The sequence below is a fragment of the Chinchilla lanigera genome, unplaced genomic scaffold, assembly GCF_000276665.1.
Source record: "Chinchilla lanigera isolate Chin_1 unplaced genomic scaffold, ChiLan1.0 scaffold00041, whole genome shotgun sequence".
Classification (NCBI taxonomy): Eukaryota; Metazoa; Chordata; class Mammalia; order Rodentia; family Chinchillidae; genus Chinchilla; species Chinchilla lanigera.
The window spans coordinates 17,718,657-17,738,406 of record NW_004955442.1 but is presented as its reverse complement, the minus strand read 5'-3'; the positions used below and the strand labels follow the sequence as shown (position 1 = coordinate 17,738,406).

Genomic DNA, 19,750 nt, shown 5'->3' with positions numbered 1-19,750 from the left:
AAAAAAAAAAAAAAAAAAAAAGACAGAGAACATTCAAAATTCAGTAAGAAAAAAGATGGCCAAATGAAAAAAATCATAATTGAAGTGAAGTTATTTCACCAAAGAAACACAGATGACAAATGCACATCAAAAGATGTTCAATGTAGTCATTAAAGATAGGTAGATTGGGACTGGGGATTTAGCTCAGTGGCACAGCGCCTGCCTGGCAAATGTGAGGTTGTGGGTTCAATTCCCGGTACCGGGAAAAAAATAATAATAATAATAATAAAAGAGAGGTAAATTAAAGCTACAGTGAGATATTACTACACACCCATTAGAATGCCTAAAATTGAAACCGTACAAGGTGTTATTTAGGATATGTCATTAAGGATGTGCTATCGCAGGATGTGCTATTGAGGAGGTATAGCATACACCCTGTGGCTAAGGATGTACAGCAACTGGAACTCAAACACTTCCACATTGCTGACAGAGAATGATTTGGCACTATCCTAAAAGGTTAAGCAGAAACTACTACTGTATCCTCCATTCATTCCACAACTTGGTGTGTATTTGCATTTTAATGTTTGTTGTGCCTTCCTGTAACAGCCGCAAACAGGAAACAATGCAAATACCCATCCGCAGGTGAATGTATAGAGGTTGTGACATAGATAGAAAGTAGTATTCATTGGTTAAAAAAAAAAAAAGAAAAAGAAAGGAGTGGTGTTCACTTTCTGATGTACCCTGCTTTTCCAGAGTAGCTAGCTATCTTCTTTTTTTATGCTTTTTTCCAAATAAACCATCTTCCTTAAAAAAAATAAATAAATAAAAAATAAAAATGAAAAAGGGCTGGGGATTTAGCTCAGCAGCACAGTGCCTGCCTGGCAAGTGCGAGTTCATGAGTTCAGTTCCCGGTACCGGCAAAAAAAAAAAAAAAAGAAATGAGTTCCTGAGACATGCAATGATATGGGTCAATCTCAATAGCTATGATGAATGAAAGGGGCCAAAAAGAGCATACACTTCACGGCTTTGCCTCCATAAGATCAGTAAACCCAACCTTGGTGGAAAGCAGAGCAGCAGCTGCCTAGAGTGAGGAAGTAGGTGAAGGAGGAGTGAGAAGGTACAGGACATGAGGAAAGCTGGAGGCAAAAGACATGTTCTTTTTTTTTTTTTTTTTTTTTTTTTGTCTTTTTGAGACAAGTTCTCGCTGTGCAGTTCAGGCTGGCCTTGAGCTCACTTTGGAGCCCAGGCTGGTCTCGAACTCGCAAAGATCCTCTTGCCTCAGCCTCCTGAGTGCTGGGATTACTGGCATGTGCCTCCATGCCCAGCAACATACTCATTTCTTGATTACAGCAAGGTGTTTAATGGGTGCACACATACATGAAAACTTACTGAGTTGTATACTTTAATTGCTATATGTCAATTAGATATCTATAAAGCTATTAAAAAACAAACAGAAGTCTTTGGAACCTGCCTTCTTTAGAACTAAAGACATCTTTAATCTGAATCTATTATTGAGAATTTCTGACTTTCGTGGGACACCATTCCTCAGCTCTTTTCAAAATGTCTCCAATTTTGTATAGGGTATGGTAGATCACACCTGTAATCCCAGCATTTGGGAGGTTGATGCAAGAGGATCACCATGAGTTTGAGGCCAGTCTGGAGACTACATAGCAATACCTTGTCTCAAAACAAACAAGTGAACAAACAACCTCCAACTTTGTTCTCTGATGAATAAACCTTCCAGTTTAGCAATAGCCTTTCCAGTGCACTGGGCAATCTACTGTATTTGATGACTTAAATGTATGTGATATCAGTCAATCTATTAAAATTATTTATGTCCTTCAGATTTCACATGACCTCATTTATTTACTTATTTATTTATTTTGGTACCAGGAATCAAACCCAGGACCTTGCACTTGCCAGGCAGGCATTGTGCCACTGAGCTACATCCCCAACCCCACATGGCCTCTTTTAAATAGTTTATAAATTCTGGCTCAGTGCCATCATGATATTTTATGTGACTAAAATATCTGCAGTGAGGGGCTGGGACTATAGCTCAGTGGCATAAACATCTGCCCGGCAAGCACAAGGTCCTGAGTTCAATTCCCAGTACCAAAAAAAAGAAAAATCTGAAGTGTCAAATATTCTGAAAACCTCAGATCTCTAGAACTGGGCAGGAAAGAAAAGTTGGAAATAGCAATGTCATTATCAAATAAAAACCTGAAACTCTTTTCCTTAGTACAGCAGACTTCCAAAAATATAAAGCTAAGATGCAGTATGAGTGTGGAAATTCCTGCCTCCTGCCTCCTGATTCTGAATTCCGACCCGGGATCTTGAAACAAGACAAAACTAAACTCGCTCAGGTATCTCAGCCTCCACTTTGTCCTGTGGCTTTTCTTTCCTATGTTATTATGCTTAGTGGCAACTTCTTTCAACAAAGCTTATGTTTTTCATAGATATTTTTGCATTTTAAAAAATATAGTTGAGGCAAAGGGTAAATAATATACAGAGCACTTGGTTTCCTGATTTCCATTCCTGTTAATAACAATTATGCCTTTCCAGGAGTGTGGCGCACACCTGTAATCCCAGCACAGGAGGATCATTGCAAGTTTGAGACCAGCTTGGGCTACATACATTAGCTCAAGTTCAGCCTGAACTGCATAGCAAGACCCTGTCTCAAAAAGACCAAAAAAAAAAAAAAAACATAAAAACAAAACAAAACAAACAAACAAAAAAAAAACCTATGCCTATTTTTCCCAAATGCAGCCATTTATATTATTTTAATTAGTGGGTCTGCAACACTAGTGAGACAGGTGTTTCATAGTTACATTTCTTTCTGTTTCACTAAAATTGATTATTTAGCAAAATTAATGGAGTCACCAATTAAGAAGCTTTTCAAAACTATCATAATTTACTTTGCAAAAATCAAAATGACACTCTGACTTGGATTTTATTTAAAAGAACTACAAGATAGAAAAATGATAATTTGCAGGAGAACCCCAATACCGGGCAAATAACTTTTACACTGTTGTATCCTTTGTACCCATGAGACTGTGTTCTGAACCCCTGGATCACCTCCTTCAGATGCACAGGTTGATGCACAGGCTGCGATGTCTTCAAGCCCAGGGCCGGAGACAGCTGTCAGTGGACGGGGAAGCCCTTCAAGATAGCTCATCTTTTGGGGTGTGTCTAGGGGCTCCTCAGAAAACTCCATATATGTCAAGCTGTGTTTCTACTTCCACGCTGAAGTGGTAGGAATTGTGGGAGGCTGAGGATTTGCTGAAGCAATGATACCTCATGGTGCCAGCAGGTGGGGCCTCAGTCCCTGTGTTTATTTGTTTGTTCACAGTACTGGGGATTGAACCCAAGACCTTTGCACTGAGCTACATCCCAAGTCCTTTTTTTATTTTTTATTTTGAGATTGATTTTCCCTAAATTGCTAAATTACCCAGGCAGGCAGCCTCCCTGAGCGCTATGGTTATAGGTGTGTGCCAGCACCCCTGGCTCAGACTGTGTGTTCTTGATGAAGGTATAAGCCAAGACACAGAAGAGCTTTGTAGAAGTGAAGACAGAAATTATTACAAAAAGGAGATGTGATTGGGGAGAGGACATTAAGTGGGGTCCCAATGTGCTGGGAGGCTGGAGAGAAAAACCTACAAAAAATGGCTTTCGGGCTGGGGATTTAGCTCAGCGGCACAGTGCCTGCCTGGCAAGCGTGACATCATGAGTTCGATTCCTGGTACTGGAAAAAAAAAAAGAAAGAAAGAAAAGAAAAAATGACTTTCACCCCAGATGGCTCACTTGAGATATTAGTAAGAATTGCCTCCTCAGTATTCTATAGCCGTGACAAGGAGGAGGCCAAGGAGAGAAAACAAAGAGACCGAGAAAAACCAGCTGCTTTTGCTGCAGCACCAAGAGAAACAGACCCTAAGTCTGATTTTCAGGGCCCCAAGAAGAACTCAGCGACTACATTCATCTGCTAGCACTGTTAAAAGCCAGGCCACCTCAAGAAGAACTGCCCTAACAAGCCCCCTGGGCCATGCCCTGAATGCAAAGGTGACCACTGGAGATTGGTCTTCCCTTTGAAGCAGAGGCCCCAGAGCTCAGAACCATCCTACCAGTTAGTTTAACAGGAATAAGGGGGCCCAGGGCATATTCTGCCTTCTCCCTCTGGCCAGACTTCATCTCCACGGAGGAGCCCTGGGTAATCATGACAATAGAGGAGAAAGAAAACAGCCTGTTGCTAGACACAGGTGCAAGTCTCTCAGTCCTTCTTTTCAATCCTGGCCTTCCTTCCAGCCATCACACCTCAGTGAAAGGAGTCACTGGTGAGGAGGTGATACACTATTTTTCACAACCCTTAGGCTGTAACTACTTGTTAGATCTTTCTTGGGTATCTCTGTCTTCCTGAGAACCACTTTGAAGATACCACCATGTATTACAGCAGCCATTGGTATTTTCCTACTAATCTGTCCATAACTCTGTAATGTTTGTATTGTTCCTATGCTGTTTTGTAAACCAATATATGTTTATTATTATGTGTTTCCTACAACAACCATTGAGAATAGTCAATGATTATTCAATTGGTCACTCATGTATAGCTCTATTTATTTTCTTTAGAAACCACTTTAAAGTTACCAAAGTATAGTACAACAGCCATTGATAATAACCTACCACTTTTGTCTGTAGCTCACTATTATTTGTCTATTTGTTTTCCTCAGAAACTATCTTGTAGATAACAATACGTAAAACAACAACCATTGATAATTTCCTACCACTTTGTCTGTAATTTGGTAAGCCCCCCTATTACTATGTTATCCTTCTTTTACTCTTTAAAATAAAAAAAAAAAAAGAAAAGAAAAGGAGGTGTGAGCCAGAAGTACAGCCTTATAGGACAGGGCAAGCAAGTGCCAAGATGGCAGTTGCCCCAAATTAAGGCTCAGGGTACATTTGTATGATTCAGTGGACCTGCAAGAACATCATTCCCTCCCTCCAAAGTTATTATTCTATCACAAGGACAAATGGGATTATTTTAATTAACTTTAAAGAACAAAAAATTTGTGTAGATAAAATGTTTCCATCTAGTCATTCTGAGTCCTTGCCCAAGGTCTGGACTTGGTCCAGGCCCTGGACCTTACCAGCATGCTCAGAGGAGGTTATGTTCTTTTGGACCGTAACTTGAAACCATAAGCTTCTTTGGATTATGAATAACTAATAATTAAGAAAACAAACGAAAAAAATCACATCTTTGTTTTTCATGTAGTGCCCTCAGGTAAGCTGCTAATGTCTCATTCCCTGCCTAACATTCCCCCTACGAGTTCAGACCCTAAAATCACTTAGGGCACTGGGATGCTGCATCTTTTTCGGTACTTCCTGATAAGGAGTAAAGAGTTAAGGTCCCCACTTTTGCTGTGGGGTCTGTCACAGGGCCCCAAGTTTACATAAAGGTGAATCTGTGGGACACGGCACCCTCTGGAGATGGGCAAGTTGAACATGCAACTAGAAGTCACTTCAGGATTTCTTCTCTTGTCAGGGCTTTAATATCCCTCTCTAGTGGGCCGGTGTGAGGATGAGTGAGATTTGTGGGGGTATGGACAGCTCAATATCCTTGAGAGAGTCCCATTTGTTATCAATTTTGGACAACACAATTTTAACAAAGAGGTTAAACAGACATGGACCAAAAATGAGAAGTGGTATAAGGCCCACCGGAGGCCTCATGAAAAGGGCTACCCAAGACATGTTTCCCAACTGAGCTCCATGATTCCATTCAGGGCAGCTTTCCCTTTCAGCTGAGAGGCCTGGTGTGTAAGGCCTGATCAGACTCGTTTAACCAGAAAAAACATTTCCCATGGAGCACGAGGCAAAGCCCTCCTTCCACCGCCACAAGCATGCCCGATCTTGCGTTTTGCAGCACAGCAGCCACTACGGAGTCCATGGGGTGCTGTACAGCAGAGAGGCTGTCACAGGGGCTTCTCAGTCTTCTGTTAGCTTCAGGGAGAGGGAGTGGTAAGCCAGGGACTAAGGGATTAGTCTTCTCACTCCTGTTCCTGCAGAGGTCCTTGTCTACCTTCCCAGGTTTTTAAAACCTATAAAACATTCAAAGGCCAGAACACCATCCTCCACATAATGAAATACTTTCTATAGTGTGTGGGGCAGGACGGGAAGGATAACACACTTAGGTCCTACTCTGTCCTGGGGCACAGGGTGGGGCTGTGTAAGTAGCCCCAGGGCAGCACCCCCAGAGGGTCGGGACTCTCCATTCCATGTGAGTGCAAACGAGCGCAGGGACTCAGCAGCTAGAGGAATACTAAAGAAAGCATTAGCAAGATCTAGAACAGAAGGACAGAATTCAACAGGCCACATCCCTTGTTCAGGCCAGGCAGAAGCATTGGGCTCTGCAGTATGGCGGCCAGCACCCCATTTAATGCTGTGGCCATGCTCATGAGCCAACTGGTTTCTTTCCCAGCCATACTGAGCTGCCAGAAGCACCGTGGGTGTGGCAGGTGACCCTCACATCCGTCTGGTAGTTTATGCTGTCTGGTCTTAACTGCCTTTCAGGGCTGGGAATATAGTTCAGTGGCATAAGCGCTTGCCTGGCAAGCCTGAGGTCATGAGTTGGTAGTCCCAGTACCAAAAGAAAAAATAAAATTAACTGCCTTTCATGGGGCAGGTAGCTTTCCTCACTCCCCTTCTGTCCAGCTTGTCTTTCGGTCTCTAGGGCAGAGCCTTCCCATTGTGTTTTGCAACAAGATGACCACTGCTCAGATATTATTTGCCCAAGGAGCTAGAAACGCCATGTTCCCAATAGGGAGAGTTGTTCACCCCGCATGTAAGTGTGTGTTTTGTTTTGTTTTGCCTGCAAACAAAGATCTGGATCCTCCAGTGTCAAGTCTGTTAGATTAGGCTCAAGTTTACTTAGGATGAATGTATGGTTTTGATAGAGCCCTTTGCAATAGTTGTCATCAGACATTGATGATAGGAACCATTTCTTATAACTTCTTGACTCTATTTACCTTTTGGGAGGCCTCACATAAATGACTCGATCATGACATTTATGAGTCTTATGCTTTCCTTAATATTCACTTCTTGTCCTTGTGAGGATTTCTCCTGAGGTATCACTGATAGGTCATTGTTTCTATGTTGCCACACCCAACATCCTTGTTTCTGAGTTACCCAATTTATTTTCAAAAGTGAAGAAGTTTACCAACATACTTGAACAGCAGAGTTATTTTAAAATCATGAGAAAAAAATTAAACTATTTTTAGAACACAATCATCTTTCCATGAACACTTATGAAGGGGACCCACCGAACCCATGAAAGCTTTGTGTCCTCCACATGCCTGAAGTCACATTTGTCTTCTTGGTTTCAGAGCATAGGACAAACCTTACTGCCCTCCCTGCTGACTGACTTTGTGTTGTATCTCCTGACGAAACTCTCCACATCTAATCAAGAAACCACAACCAAAGCAGCAGCCATACTGAAACTGACTCTGAAATATCACGCCCAGAAGATCACCAGGGTAAGGTGCTTGACAAAGTACTTGACATTTCCAAAGTGCATCGGAAGCTCAAGCATTTGTACTTTCCCTTCCTCTCCCCATCTTCCCCTTCCCCGCCCCAGGTCCCCTTCCCATCTCCACAAAGTGTACCTCCCCCTATTTTCTTTTCTTTTTTTTGGTACCAGGAATCAAACTCAGGACCTGGCTCTTGCCAGGCAGGCACTTGTGCCACTGAGCTATATCCCCGGCCCTCTCCACCTGTCTTCTACCCTCTCTTTTATGTTGCTCTTAAATCATTTATATCTTGGGTTTCTCATACAGGAGAAACCATCTGATATTTAACCTTTCATTCTTGCTTATTTTACTTAACGTTCTGGTCTGAGGATGTATTCATGTTCTTAAAATGACTCAAATTTATCCTTCTTATGGCTGAATAGTAGTATACCATTATAAGTGTTCTCATGGTTTGGGGTTATTTGCAAGGGGAACAATATAATACAGGACACATATTTCATAAGAGTATTTATAGCTGGGCATGGTGGCACACTCCTGTAGTCCCAGCACTTGGGAGGCTGAGGCAGGACCATCGTTGTGAGTTTGAGACCAGCCTGAGCTACAGAGTGAGCTCAAAGCCATGCTGAACTGCATAGTGAGACCTTGTCTCAAAAAAAGACAAAAAAAAAAGGATGGGGGAGGCTGAGGATATAGCTCAGCGGCACAAGCACCTGCCCAGCAAGCACAAGGTCCTGAGTTCAATTCCTGGTACCAAAATAAATGAATAAATAAATAAATAAACAAAAAGACCAAAAAATGGTTATTTATAATAGTCAGCCAAAGATCATATACAAAAAGAGTACAGGAAATCTTTCCACACACTAAATACCAAAGAATCCAGCTGAGGGTCTAGATCTTATGGAAATGTCCTGCATGAGTCCAGCTGAAGACTTACAGCTCATAACAATGCCTCCCACGAATCTAACTGGAGGCTTAGAGCCCACCACAATGTCTCATGCAGGCCTATTTCACAGATCTGCGCTGTGAAAACCCAAAGGTCAGTGGTGGAATATAGGAAGTCTGTGCCAGCAGGATGAAGGATCTGCAGGCTGAGGGACCTGCACTGGAGCCAGGAAGTGATGCTCAAAGTAAGAACCAGAGCTCCCCTGAAAAGCACCACAGCCATCCTCAGTAACAGTGAGGTCCCTAGCTCCTCCGATGGTGAGGGCAGCCGAGTTCCCATCAGGGAAGCCAATGCGACAAGCTTCTCCAGGAGACTGGCAGTGTACCATCTTCCCTTCTGGAGCCAGGAAGTGATGCTCAAGGTGAGGACCAGAGCTCCCCCAAAGTGAACTGAAGCCATTCTCAGTGACAAGGCCCCAAGCTTCCTGGATGATGAGAGCAGCCAAGTTCATCAGGAAAGCCAGCATGAGAAGCTCTTCCAAGGGAACCAACAGCTCCCTACAGCTTCTAATAACACACAACAGCTTCTCTCAGTTCCCGAGAGCTTCTCTCAACTCCCAACAGCCTCACTTCTTCTTCTCCAGTTCTGCTTCTTATGCCGCTGCCAACAGTCCTCAGGTGGGCCTCCCACACCCAGCACCACGCTGGTTCAGTTCAGCTGGGGGTTATAAATTGACCAGCAGTTGTCAATCCACCACAAGTGCCTACCACATTTCTTCTGAGGGATCTGAATATTCATTCATCTGTTGATGGGCACACAAGTCACTTTTAAAATTTAGCTATAGTGTGGTTTTGTTACGTGTCTATTTCTTGTCATACACATTTCTTGCCATGTTTGTTATGTTACTTTAATAAAGTGAGTCTTTTTAAATCAAGTGAAACATTTCAAGCATGAAGGAAATTATAGAGAATCCTTTCATGAATATGCACCTGCAAATTATACCAAATTATACTACTTTATTTCTTTAGCTTTTAAAAAAACAAATGCATTAATAACACTAACACAGCAGAGTCATGATTCAAACCTCCTGCGTAGCCCTTGAGTTTCAAGGACCTTCACCTGACGCAGGTGACTAATTTGTGGGGCTTAGTACAGAGTGAATAATGGGATTGTGCCTTCATGATGTGGGGAGAACTGTCATTAAATGGCTAAGCCTATAAGAGTTATCTTTCCCTCTACTCTCACTCAAGTTATCATGGAGTTCTTATTCCCCATTTAATGTCTTTGTGAGTAAAAAAGAATAATTACAAATTTTAAATATTAGTACAGCCTTTGTGATCCATATTATATTGTCTAGTGCTAGCTGTAAATGTAAATGCAAGAGCATGTAGCTGGGTGTGGTGCTGCACCCCAGTAAGTCCAGTACTTGGAGTGACTGATGTAAGAGGGCTGCAAATTTGAGCTCAGCCTGGACCACTTAATAATTTAGCAAGACCCTTTCTCAAAATGAAAAAATAAGAAGGGTATTCATTTCGGCAGCCTGTATACTAAAATTGAAACAATACAGAAAAGATTAGCATGGCCCCTGCGCAAGGATGACATGGAAATTTGTAAAGTATTCCATATTTTTTCACAAACATGAGTAGTAATAGCAGTAATAATAATAGGAGAAAGGAATCCAGAGAGGGAGAGAATAAAGAAATGTTAAGTGCATGTATTTACTCCCTAAGATAAATGTAAACACCATACACAACAAATATGTACTAATAAAACAATTTTAAAAAAGGATGGGCCAGGCATGGTGGCGCACACCTGTAATCCCAGCACTTGGGAGGCTGAGGCAGGAGGATTGTTGCGAGTTTGAGATCAGCCTAGGATACAAAATGAGCTCAAGGCCAGCCTGAATTGCATAGCAAGACCCTGTCTTAACAAGAAAAAAAAAGAGAGAATATTGACATTAAAAGCATAAAAAGATAAAAGTAGCTGGCCGATAGCTCTGTGCAGAGGCCCTGGGCTCAATCCCAAGTCCAAATACATAAATAAATGCATTTAACTCATACGTATAATCAGTAAAATAATGCAATTTGTATTTCATACATGTGTATGGATTTCATTCTTTCCAGAAGTAGAACAGTGGAAACACTACACAAAACTAACTCAGTTTGCCTGGAGTGGAGGCACACGCCTGTCATCCCAGCACTGAGGAGGCTGAGGCAGGAGGATCACCACAAATTCCAGGCCAGCCTGAGTTACATAGTGAGTTGAAGGCCAGCCTGAGCTACATAGTAAAAATCTGTCTCAAAAAGACAAGGGAGGGAAAAAAACCCTGACTCAGCTGTTTTTATTTCACTTCTTCTCGTTCACATATTCCATTAACATTGTTTACCTTCAAGCTCGCTGATGTGTTAGGAAAGAGAGAAAAGAATTTAAGGGCTTCAGTTCGTGTTGCTAGAAGAGGGTATCAGAGGCGGGGGAACTGTAGTGAAGAGATTAATGCGTTTGCCGCGCTGGAAGCTGGGAAGTCCCCTTCTTGATGCACCGTCTCACGCAGGAGGAGGAAGGCAGAGCAGAGAGGAGGGCGCCACACTCCCCTTTTATCAGGAGCCCACTGCCCCAGTGACTAACCTACTTCCTGTGACAACCACATACGGCACCCAGTCACCTCTGAAAGGTGTCACCTCTCAGCACTTGCTTTGCGGATGAAGTGCCAGGCACGAGAGGCCTGGAGGGCACACTCAGTCCGTACAGTTCCATCTTCCTCTGGGCTTGCGCGCCATCACTGTTCAGCCAAGTGGCTGCAGTTCCGGTAAGCACGCTGTGGGATGCTCGCTGAATTCCAGGCACGCGGGGCATTGCGAGCTCTCTAAGCGAAGGGGCCCACAAGAGCCACAGCAGACTCCACCACTGCGATGGCTTCTGTGCTCCACTGTCCCCTGGGCTTAGCTGATAAAACACAAGCCCCAAGAGAAAAGTATTAAAAATCTCAAGATGACAACAACAGAGCTCTAAACAAAGTGAGGGGGACCATCTGTCCTGGAGCCCTGTACATTGTACAGGTCACAGGCCTCAGCGCGCTCCCCGATGAGGACAGGAGGCCGAACAACCAGTACCCTCTCCTGAGCCCGCAGTGCAAAGTAACGGAAAAGAAGCTGAACACTTGTACGCAAGCGGAGGGAAGCAGGAAAGCGGGAGGGGCGCCTCAGGGAGAAACGCCTGTGCAGCTACAGACAGGAGCGTTCTTCAGAGCACAGAGAGCGAGGCCTTCTCCTTGACAAGACAGTGCTCCGAGGGAGCCAGAGGAGCACCCCGAGAGAGGCTGGAGGAAAACATACCAAGTTTGCGTAGAAGAAGCCACTAGAAAACCAGATGTGTAAAACTAACCGCCAGTACAGTAAATCACTAAAAATGGGATTCGTCAAGTTAAATGATCATCACAGCTCTCACCAACAGTTGAGCTACTGAATAAAGTAGATTCTTAAATGGAGTTAGAGTCTAAAGTTGATTATAGGGTGTGGTGTCGCACACCTGTAATCCCAGGTGTGGTGTCGCACACCTGTAATCCCAGCACTCGGGAGGCTGAGGCAGGAGGATTATTGCAAGTTCGAGACCAGCCTGGGCTACAAAATGAGTTGAAGATCAGCCTGAACTGCACAGTGAGACCCTGTCTCAAAGAAAGAAAGAAAAGAAAGAAAGAAAGAAAGAAAGAAAGAAAGAAAGAAAGAAAGAAAGAAAGAAAGAAAGAAAGAATAAAGGGCTGGGGATTTAGCCCAGTGGCACAGCGCCTGGCAAGCTCAAGGTCATGAGTTCGATTCCTGGTACTGGAAAAAAACCCAAAAAACCAAAAACCAAAAAGAAAGCCGGATAAAAGGAAAAATTGTGTATGGTTAAAAACGGTCCTGAACATCTCCTAAATCTTACAAACAACACATAGGTTTACAATCTTTAAAAAAATCTAGTGCACCAAGTCTCTCTTGCGGGATTCAAACAGATCACCCTTCCTGTAGTTCATCACACAGTGACATAGCTTGTTGAGAGGTTTCTTGCACCTAAAGCAGGAGGGCAACAAGGAGAGGAAGCAGCCGTAAGCCCTAGAAGTGAAGAGGTCCTTGGGCAAGAGCCTGGGCTTAATATCACCTCATGCTCACCTGGGAGCACATGGGTCCCAGGCACACCCTGCAATCTCTCACACTCCATTTATTTTTTTTCCTTTGCTTTATTGATGTAAGACAAATTCCAGGCCTAGATAGAATTCTCCTTGTTCAAAAGTAAGTACAAAGGAGTAAAAAACAAAATGAGTGTGGGACTTGTGAGTAGAGTGTGCAAGGTTACAGTTCAAAGGTTCAACGTTTTACCTTTCACTCGTTCTCCCATCCCTGGCTCACCCCTTCAGTACGTGCGTGCATTCAAATGGTCTTTACTTTTCACAAAGTTGTTTTGGAGTAAATTTCTCCCATTGTTATTCTACTCAGTTGTTTTGACTTTCTTCTATAAGGATTTGAGCTAGGTATACATTTTCTATTACTAATCTTCTACATGTTGTCTAATGAAGTCTAGCCTCCCAAAACAAACAGAAATTTAATGAGTATCTTCCTAATGTCCATAAATGCACAGTTTAGTTCTTCATTTAAACAAATATTCTGCATTGTGTAAATGTGATTCCTGCTTGTCCTCGCTTGTGCATTCATTGCCGCTGTGCTCATGCAGAGAGACTGGATTGTCACACCCAAGCAATATCTTGGTGTCAAAGTGACCGTGAAACAGGAGACTTGTTGACCCGCAAAATTTCTCTTTCAGGTGTCTCAGCTGGTGGACACTATTTATAAGCAACTGAATGAAAATCCTTCTTACTTTATAAAGGATGTCTTGTTGGAGGTTGCCACCTTGTTGACACAATCGTCGCCCAAAGCTGTCATCTTTCAGCTCTTGGACTACCCAGTCCCAGCGGACAAGTACGGCCTCTCCTCGCCCCTCCTCGCGTTTGTTCACCAGCTCACAGGCAGAGGGACACGGGCTCAAGTCTTGGGCTGTCACTTCCAGGCCTGGTTTCTTCTCTGAGATCTATTTTTGTGCCATGTAGATGACTGTAAGGCTTAGATACTAACATAGTAGATACTGGTACTATGTAAGGCTTAGACACTGATATTGGGAGAATGCTAGCTGTCAGATACTCCCAGTTCCTGGTAAAAGGAGGAGTGCGGCTCCCTCCTCTCTGCTCTGCCCTTCCTTCTTCAGTCTTTCCTCATGTCGAAAAATAAACTCTAAGGAACAACGGAGGTTAAGAGTAGGAAAATTTATTGAAGGAAAGGAACACGGAATAGGAATATCCCCTGAGAGACAGGAGGGGTCTGGAATTGGTTGCCATGAGCCCACAAGGAGGCGTTAGACAGCAAAATCATGAGGCAGGTACAACATGGGTCAAAATTATGATGAACCAATAAGATCGCAAGTATAGTCGCTTAGGTAATATTGATCCAGTGGTAGCAAGGGCACATGGGTGACATCATTAACCTTGGTCGATAATCTAGTTTTAGCCTTGTCCTTAGTTTTAGTAGTCTTAGTCTTAGTCTTAGTGGGTGGGAGAGGATGTCCCACCCCTAATAGGATAATGGGAAATCTCAAAGGGGTGATATCAATAACCCTAAGCTTCCGTTATCCCTTAGGGAAGTAGTGAATCCAGCCACTGTGACTTTGATCTTCTTCAGGTGCACCTCCAGCCACAGTTTCTGTGTCTTCATCTTCTGCACTGACTCCTGAGGGCCCAGCCCTGTCTGACTGCTGCCTGCCATATTTCTACCTAACTTAGCTGTCTATAATAATATGATCCTAAATGCTACTCGTAACTTTGGCGAATAGCCGGCACACAGTGGGTCCTCAAGAAACGATTGATGTCACCTTTATTTGGCTGAGGCTTTCAATTATGTTCTGTTGCATATCCTCCAGGAGCAAGCCTGTCCTCGAAGTGATAATAGATTTTTCTTACCATTTGGTGAATTTACTCTTTTTCTCTAAAGGAAGAAAATCCACACAGAGTGTTTTTTTCTTGTTTATGAAGGACAGACATAAAATATTTCTACCCACCACCACCAAAAAAAAAAAAAGAGAGACATTAAAAATTGCCAAATATAATTGGAAGTCTCCTGCCCCTTGACTGTTAATCTGAAAGTCATGATCCAGGATCACAAGAAATATATTGAAGAAAAAAATGCTAATGTAAGCCTGTGGGACAGTATGACTCTAACGGACACAGTACATTAAAACTTTGAAAACCACATCCCTCTACTTCTGATTTATGCACTGGGAAGATGGGACTTCCTATTGCAACAGTGCTTGCCACAGGACAGCCAATATTCAGAAAGGAGATTGAGCATGGTGGCGCACGCCTGCAATCCCAGCACTCGGGAGGCTGAGGCAGGAGGATCGCCAGGAGTTCCAGGCCAGCCTGGGCTACACAGTGAGTTCAAGGCCAGCCTGAACTACATAGTGAGACCCTGTCTCAAAAAACAAAAAAAAAAAGTTAGACAGATGGGAGACTTGATAGGAAGGAAATCAGGTTTTATTCCAGGCAGGCGCTTATGCCACTGAGCTATATCACCAGCCCTTCAGGTTTTATTTCAAATGGCCAGGCTCTTGTTCTAACGATCATTTCAAAGAATTCAGTATACAAAAGGGTCTTTCTGGGCAGGAGAGCAGGGCAGTAGGCTGTGTGCTGAGTTGATCATCTAACCTCTGGACAGCCATCTTTGTCACTCAGGGGATGTTTTCCTTTCTTTTGGTTAGAAAATCCCTGTGTTTACAAATGACTTTTCCTCTCGCGGGCAAATCCTGTAATCCTTTAGATTAACACCTTATTCTTATGCAAATTAAACATTCTTCTTCTTTTGATTAGAAAACAAGATAAGCAAACCCTTCTAGCCCTCATTTTGATGTGTTTTGAAAATCACCAAGAGGTGGGGGAGGAGCTTAGTGGTGCTTTCCTTGAACCCCAGCACTCACAAGGCTGAGGCATAAGTTCAAGGCCAGCCTGGACTACAAAGTAAGTTCAAGGTCAGCCTGAACTGCACAGTGAGATCCTGTCTCAAGGGGGCTTGTGGGGAGCCAGGATTTGGAGTTCAGCTAAACTGCAGAAGTGAATGGAAAATCTGGTCAGCCACAAGAAGTGAGAAAGTGAGACAGGGCACATGAGACTTGGTGTCCACGTGGCTCTCAACATGAGCCCTGCAGGAAGGACCCAGCTGGGTACAAGGTTCTACAGAGCTGGGTATATCCATGTTTTGGAGGACCAGATCCCCGATTAGGAGCCCAACTGCAGAAAGACTGAAGGATAGATCTCAGAGCCCAGTGTGGATTGACAAGATACCAAGATTCTATTGGCACGGAGATGTGAAGCGGTTTAAGATAAGCAATACTCAGTCTACCTGTGGAACGTGGCTAGGTGGGAAAGGAGGGAGGGGCCAGAGGGCCCCACGTCAGGGCTCCGGGCACACCTGTGTTACTAATTAAACATGTGGCCTTGGGCAATGTGGTATGTGCTTCTGAGCTCAGGTTTTCTGTTGTTGTTGTTATTTATTTAGGTTTTAAATAAATTGATCTGTATATTGCTGATTGATTAATTTGCATTCCTATATCAATCTTTAAATACACCACCATTTGCCTAGTGGATGAGCAGAGTACAGGGTGCAGAAAATTGATCAGTTGTTGACACTGAGCTACATAGAAACTTAAATCTCAGCAAGAAATGGACCCACAGACTTTCAGACTGTATTTTCCATAAGCTGTCACTTATAATCTTCCTCTCTTTTTGAGGCTAAGACATCTAGGGCATCGTTTGGACATGAGGATCTCAGCTTGTTTCTCAGACAGTACTTGTCTGTACTGTCTTTGCTGTGTAAAAATGTGATCCACGTCACTGCATCTGGTGGGGAACAGCCAACCTAGGATCTGCCTGCGTTCACAGCACTTTGTGTTTGCAGAGCTGTGATGCTGATGTGGCAGGCAGTGGGCACCAAGCCACAAGTCGCCCCGCAGGTGCTGAAGGCAATCCTCTTGGTGCTGAAGGACAAGCCTTGGGAGGTGGAGGACAGCCTGCAGGAAGGGAAATGCTTCATCTTGGATGCCACCAACATGATGCCTCTGGCGGTGATGACCACAATGAGTGTTTCTTCCCAGCGTTGTTCTCCCCTTACCAACCCTGTGTGCGCAGACTTTGTCCTTCCTCAACACAGTCTGCCCTCATCTGCCCACTCACCCTACACAGATGCGTTGTGCCACACCCTGACCACAGGGCTTATGTTCTGCTAAGAGACAGAGACGGGGAAGACACATGTCAGATGTCCAGGGAAATCTAAAATGGTGTCGGGGGAAAGAAAGTGACAGGAATGGTATAGGTTACCAGCCTCCCTCTGAGGTGAGGATGATCCTTGTGTACACCCGAGAGAGACAGGAAGGAGACCGAAAGCCCTGTGGAAATGGAGGTCAGTGAATGTGTGAGGCCTACAGATTCAGGGTGAGTTGAGCAGGCGGACAGCGGAGGTGATGAAGCCAGAGAGCTGCTACCTCGATCCTACACAGCTTTGTGGACTGTGAAGGCCTAATTTCACTTCTGTCTATCATTATGTATCTCCCAAAGACCCAAATTATCACCCTTAGGAGTAAATTCAGATCTTACAGAAATATAATAAAACCACCCGGTAGTGGCACACACCTGTACTCCCGCACTCAGGAGGCCGAGGCAGGAGGGTGGGTGAGAGTTCGAGGCCAGCCTGGGCTACATAGTGAGTTCAAGACCAGCCTAGACTATGAAGAAAGACCCTGTCTCAAAAAAAAAACAAAAAAAAAGTCAGTACACCAAGTGATCTATGGGCAGCCTGGCCCACCTCCCCTTCCTTGTCCCACTTCCCTGGGTCATTTGCGTGCAGGGACTATTCTTCATGGCCACATATGAAGGGGAACTTGGAATGTATATCCTCTTGGGGACCAGCTTGCTTCCCACTGGTTTGGGAGCCAGGGACATTTCACTGTGCTCTCAAACACCTGGCCTGAGAATGCTTGGCACAGTTCTGGTTCACGGCGGACTTAGTAGCTGCTCCTGAATGAGAGAATATGCAGGCATGGTTTGTGCTTCCTTCAAGGAGGCTGAGGAAGGTTACAGAGTCCCACCCATCCTCTGCTTGGTAAGCGTGGGTTTACAGGGAGAAGCTTCCCTTTCTAATACCATTTTCCTTCCTTTGCAGGCATCCCAGGCCCTGTGCGTGCTTTTGCCTATAAATTCCTATAACAAAACAGTGGCCCAGTTTTTTCCTGAGCTCTTCATGGCCCTCATGTTTCAACTCCTCTACATCAGTCAGCTGAGAGTGCAGACCCAGGACAGGCCTCTGTGAGAGCGCTGGTTACTTCAGATCCAATACGGGATGAGCCACTCCATGTGTTCACGCGGGGTTTGTGCAACCCTGGGTGTGGCACATTCAAACATTACAATGTTCTCTCCTCTTTTATTTTATTTTATTTTATTTTTTTTTTGTCTTTTTGAGACAGGGTCTCGCTGTGCAGTTCAAGCTGGCCTCAAGCTCACTTTGTAGCCCAGGCTGGTCTTGAACTCGCAACGATCCTCCTGCCTCAGCCTCCCGAGTGCTGGGATTACAGGTGCGTGCCACCATACCCGGCAAAGCTCTCTTCTCTGAAGGGCAGATGTCTTCAGTAAAATAACCATCCTGAAGACCTGGACGGCACATAGCCTGTCCCCTGCATGTGTGCATGGCACAGAAAGAGCCACAAGCGCAAAACATTTCATTCTTGCTGTGCTCCCTGTCAGATCTGTAAGGGAGGAGCATTTGGTCACAAGCCCTAGTCATTCTCTGGTGGTAACTTCTCAGGGTTATCATACACATACAAAGACATAAGGTGCACAGATGTGTGTGGTGAACTGAAAAGCTGTGTTGTGGTTGAGAATGGGGTGGGTGGGCTTACAACGTGAGTCCCTGGTCCTCCTAGGGAAAAGTTCAGGATTCCCTTTGCCCAAGAGAGCACAGCTGCTTGTGCTGCCCTCCAGAGGACTCGCAGTGCAACTGTCAGGTAGTTACCGAGCAGAGCTCTAAAACAGTTTTATGAAGATACATAATCCTAAAAAAAAAAAATACATAATCCACTCCCTGTGCTTTAAGAAGATATATACACTTAATCAGCTTGAGTAGAGGAGAACATGTCCTATTCATTAATGGCATTCATGAAAGAAAACGGGCACCTTTTGCACGCCTTTGCTTTGTTGAAATCCATTGCAAATAAGCTAATAAATTAGCAAGCTGCTCTGTGATTGATCCTAGCTTTTATGAGCTATAATTTCAATTTAATCTCCTGTCCCACGTACCACTGATCAAGGGAGATGAAAGCATGTGGCCATCCCCTTCTTCTGGAGCATCCCGTTTCTCCAAACCTGTACCCTGCCAGGAGGGCTGAAAAGGCAGGGCACGAGGACTTAGGTATGTGAAGGTCATTGTCTCAAGATGACGCTCTTTGTTTGGGTCCTCATAGCTATGCCAGGGAGGCACTGAGAATTCTGCTGAATTGCTCAGGACTGCAACACGTGGATACGGCTCTAAAGAACAAGTTTTTCTGGAGTCATATTTACCAGACATATTACTACCATGATGGGGTGAACCTCATGGCCAGGTAAGAACAGAGGGCTCGGGGTGAGGTGTTTGGTCTCTCCCCACCTTTCCTCAAGTGAGACACAGGATCTATTTCAATTTTTAAATCTGTCTTAATTATTTAAATTGCCAGGGCCGGGGATATAGCTCAGTGGCACAAGCACCTGCCTGGCAAGCACAAGGTCCTGAGTTCTATTGCCAGTACCAAAAAAAAAAAAAAAAAGAAATATGTAAATTGCCATTTGATTTCTACACCTTCAGTGATTTCAAGAGGCTTTGTTTGGGAATGTTTCCCCTTTCCTTCCACGTTACTGGATGACCCAGTTACTCTCGTACTACAGAGCACACTTGTCTTTCTGATGCAGAGCTCAAGGTGAGTCTGGATTCCTTCCCTTCTGGAGTTTAGGTCATTCCTGCTCTGCCAACAACAAATAGTTCTGTAGCTTTGCTTAAAAGCAGGCCTGTAAAGACCTGTGCTCAACGAGCCTAGCAAATCTGGGGAACTAGGATGAAAAAGAATTTTTATGTTTCTTTTACTGGAAAGGGAGGTTTTTGCATTTGTCCTTTAGTGAATAGCAAGTTTCTGATTATAAGGATCAAATTTTCAGATTAAGAATTAAGATATTAAAAAAAAAAGAATTAAGATATTGGGACTTGTTGACATGACATACTAATGTGACCTTGTAACTGACCCAGAAAGTATACTCTGTATGGGCCATGGGTTCTTGGTACTT

General features: G+C 44.0%; 1 protein-coding gene across 4 annotated transcripts in view; it reads left to right on the top strand.

Moving 5' to 3' along the window:
* The window catches only part of Mroh9 (maestro heat-like repeat family member 9), an 81,529-nt gene that overhangs the window by 32,824 nt on the left and 28,955 nt on the right, over positions 1–19,750 (top strand). For all 4 annotated transcript variants that reach the window (XM_005391717.2, XM_005391718.1, XM_013517641.1 and 1 more), the window contains 6 exons: positions 2,224–2,342; positions 7,350–7,499; positions 13,171–13,325; positions 16,347–16,512; positions 17,607–17,749; positions 18,901–19,038. In XM_005391717.2, the coding sequence (XP_005391774.1) occupies positions 2,224–2,342; positions 7,350–7,499; positions 13,171–13,325; positions 16,347–16,512; positions 17,607–17,749; positions 18,901–19,038 (871 nt within the window). The remainder of the gene's footprint in view (positions 1–2,223; positions 2,343–7,349; positions 7,500–13,170; positions 13,326–16,346; positions 16,513–17,606; positions 17,750–18,900; positions 19,039–19,750) is intronic.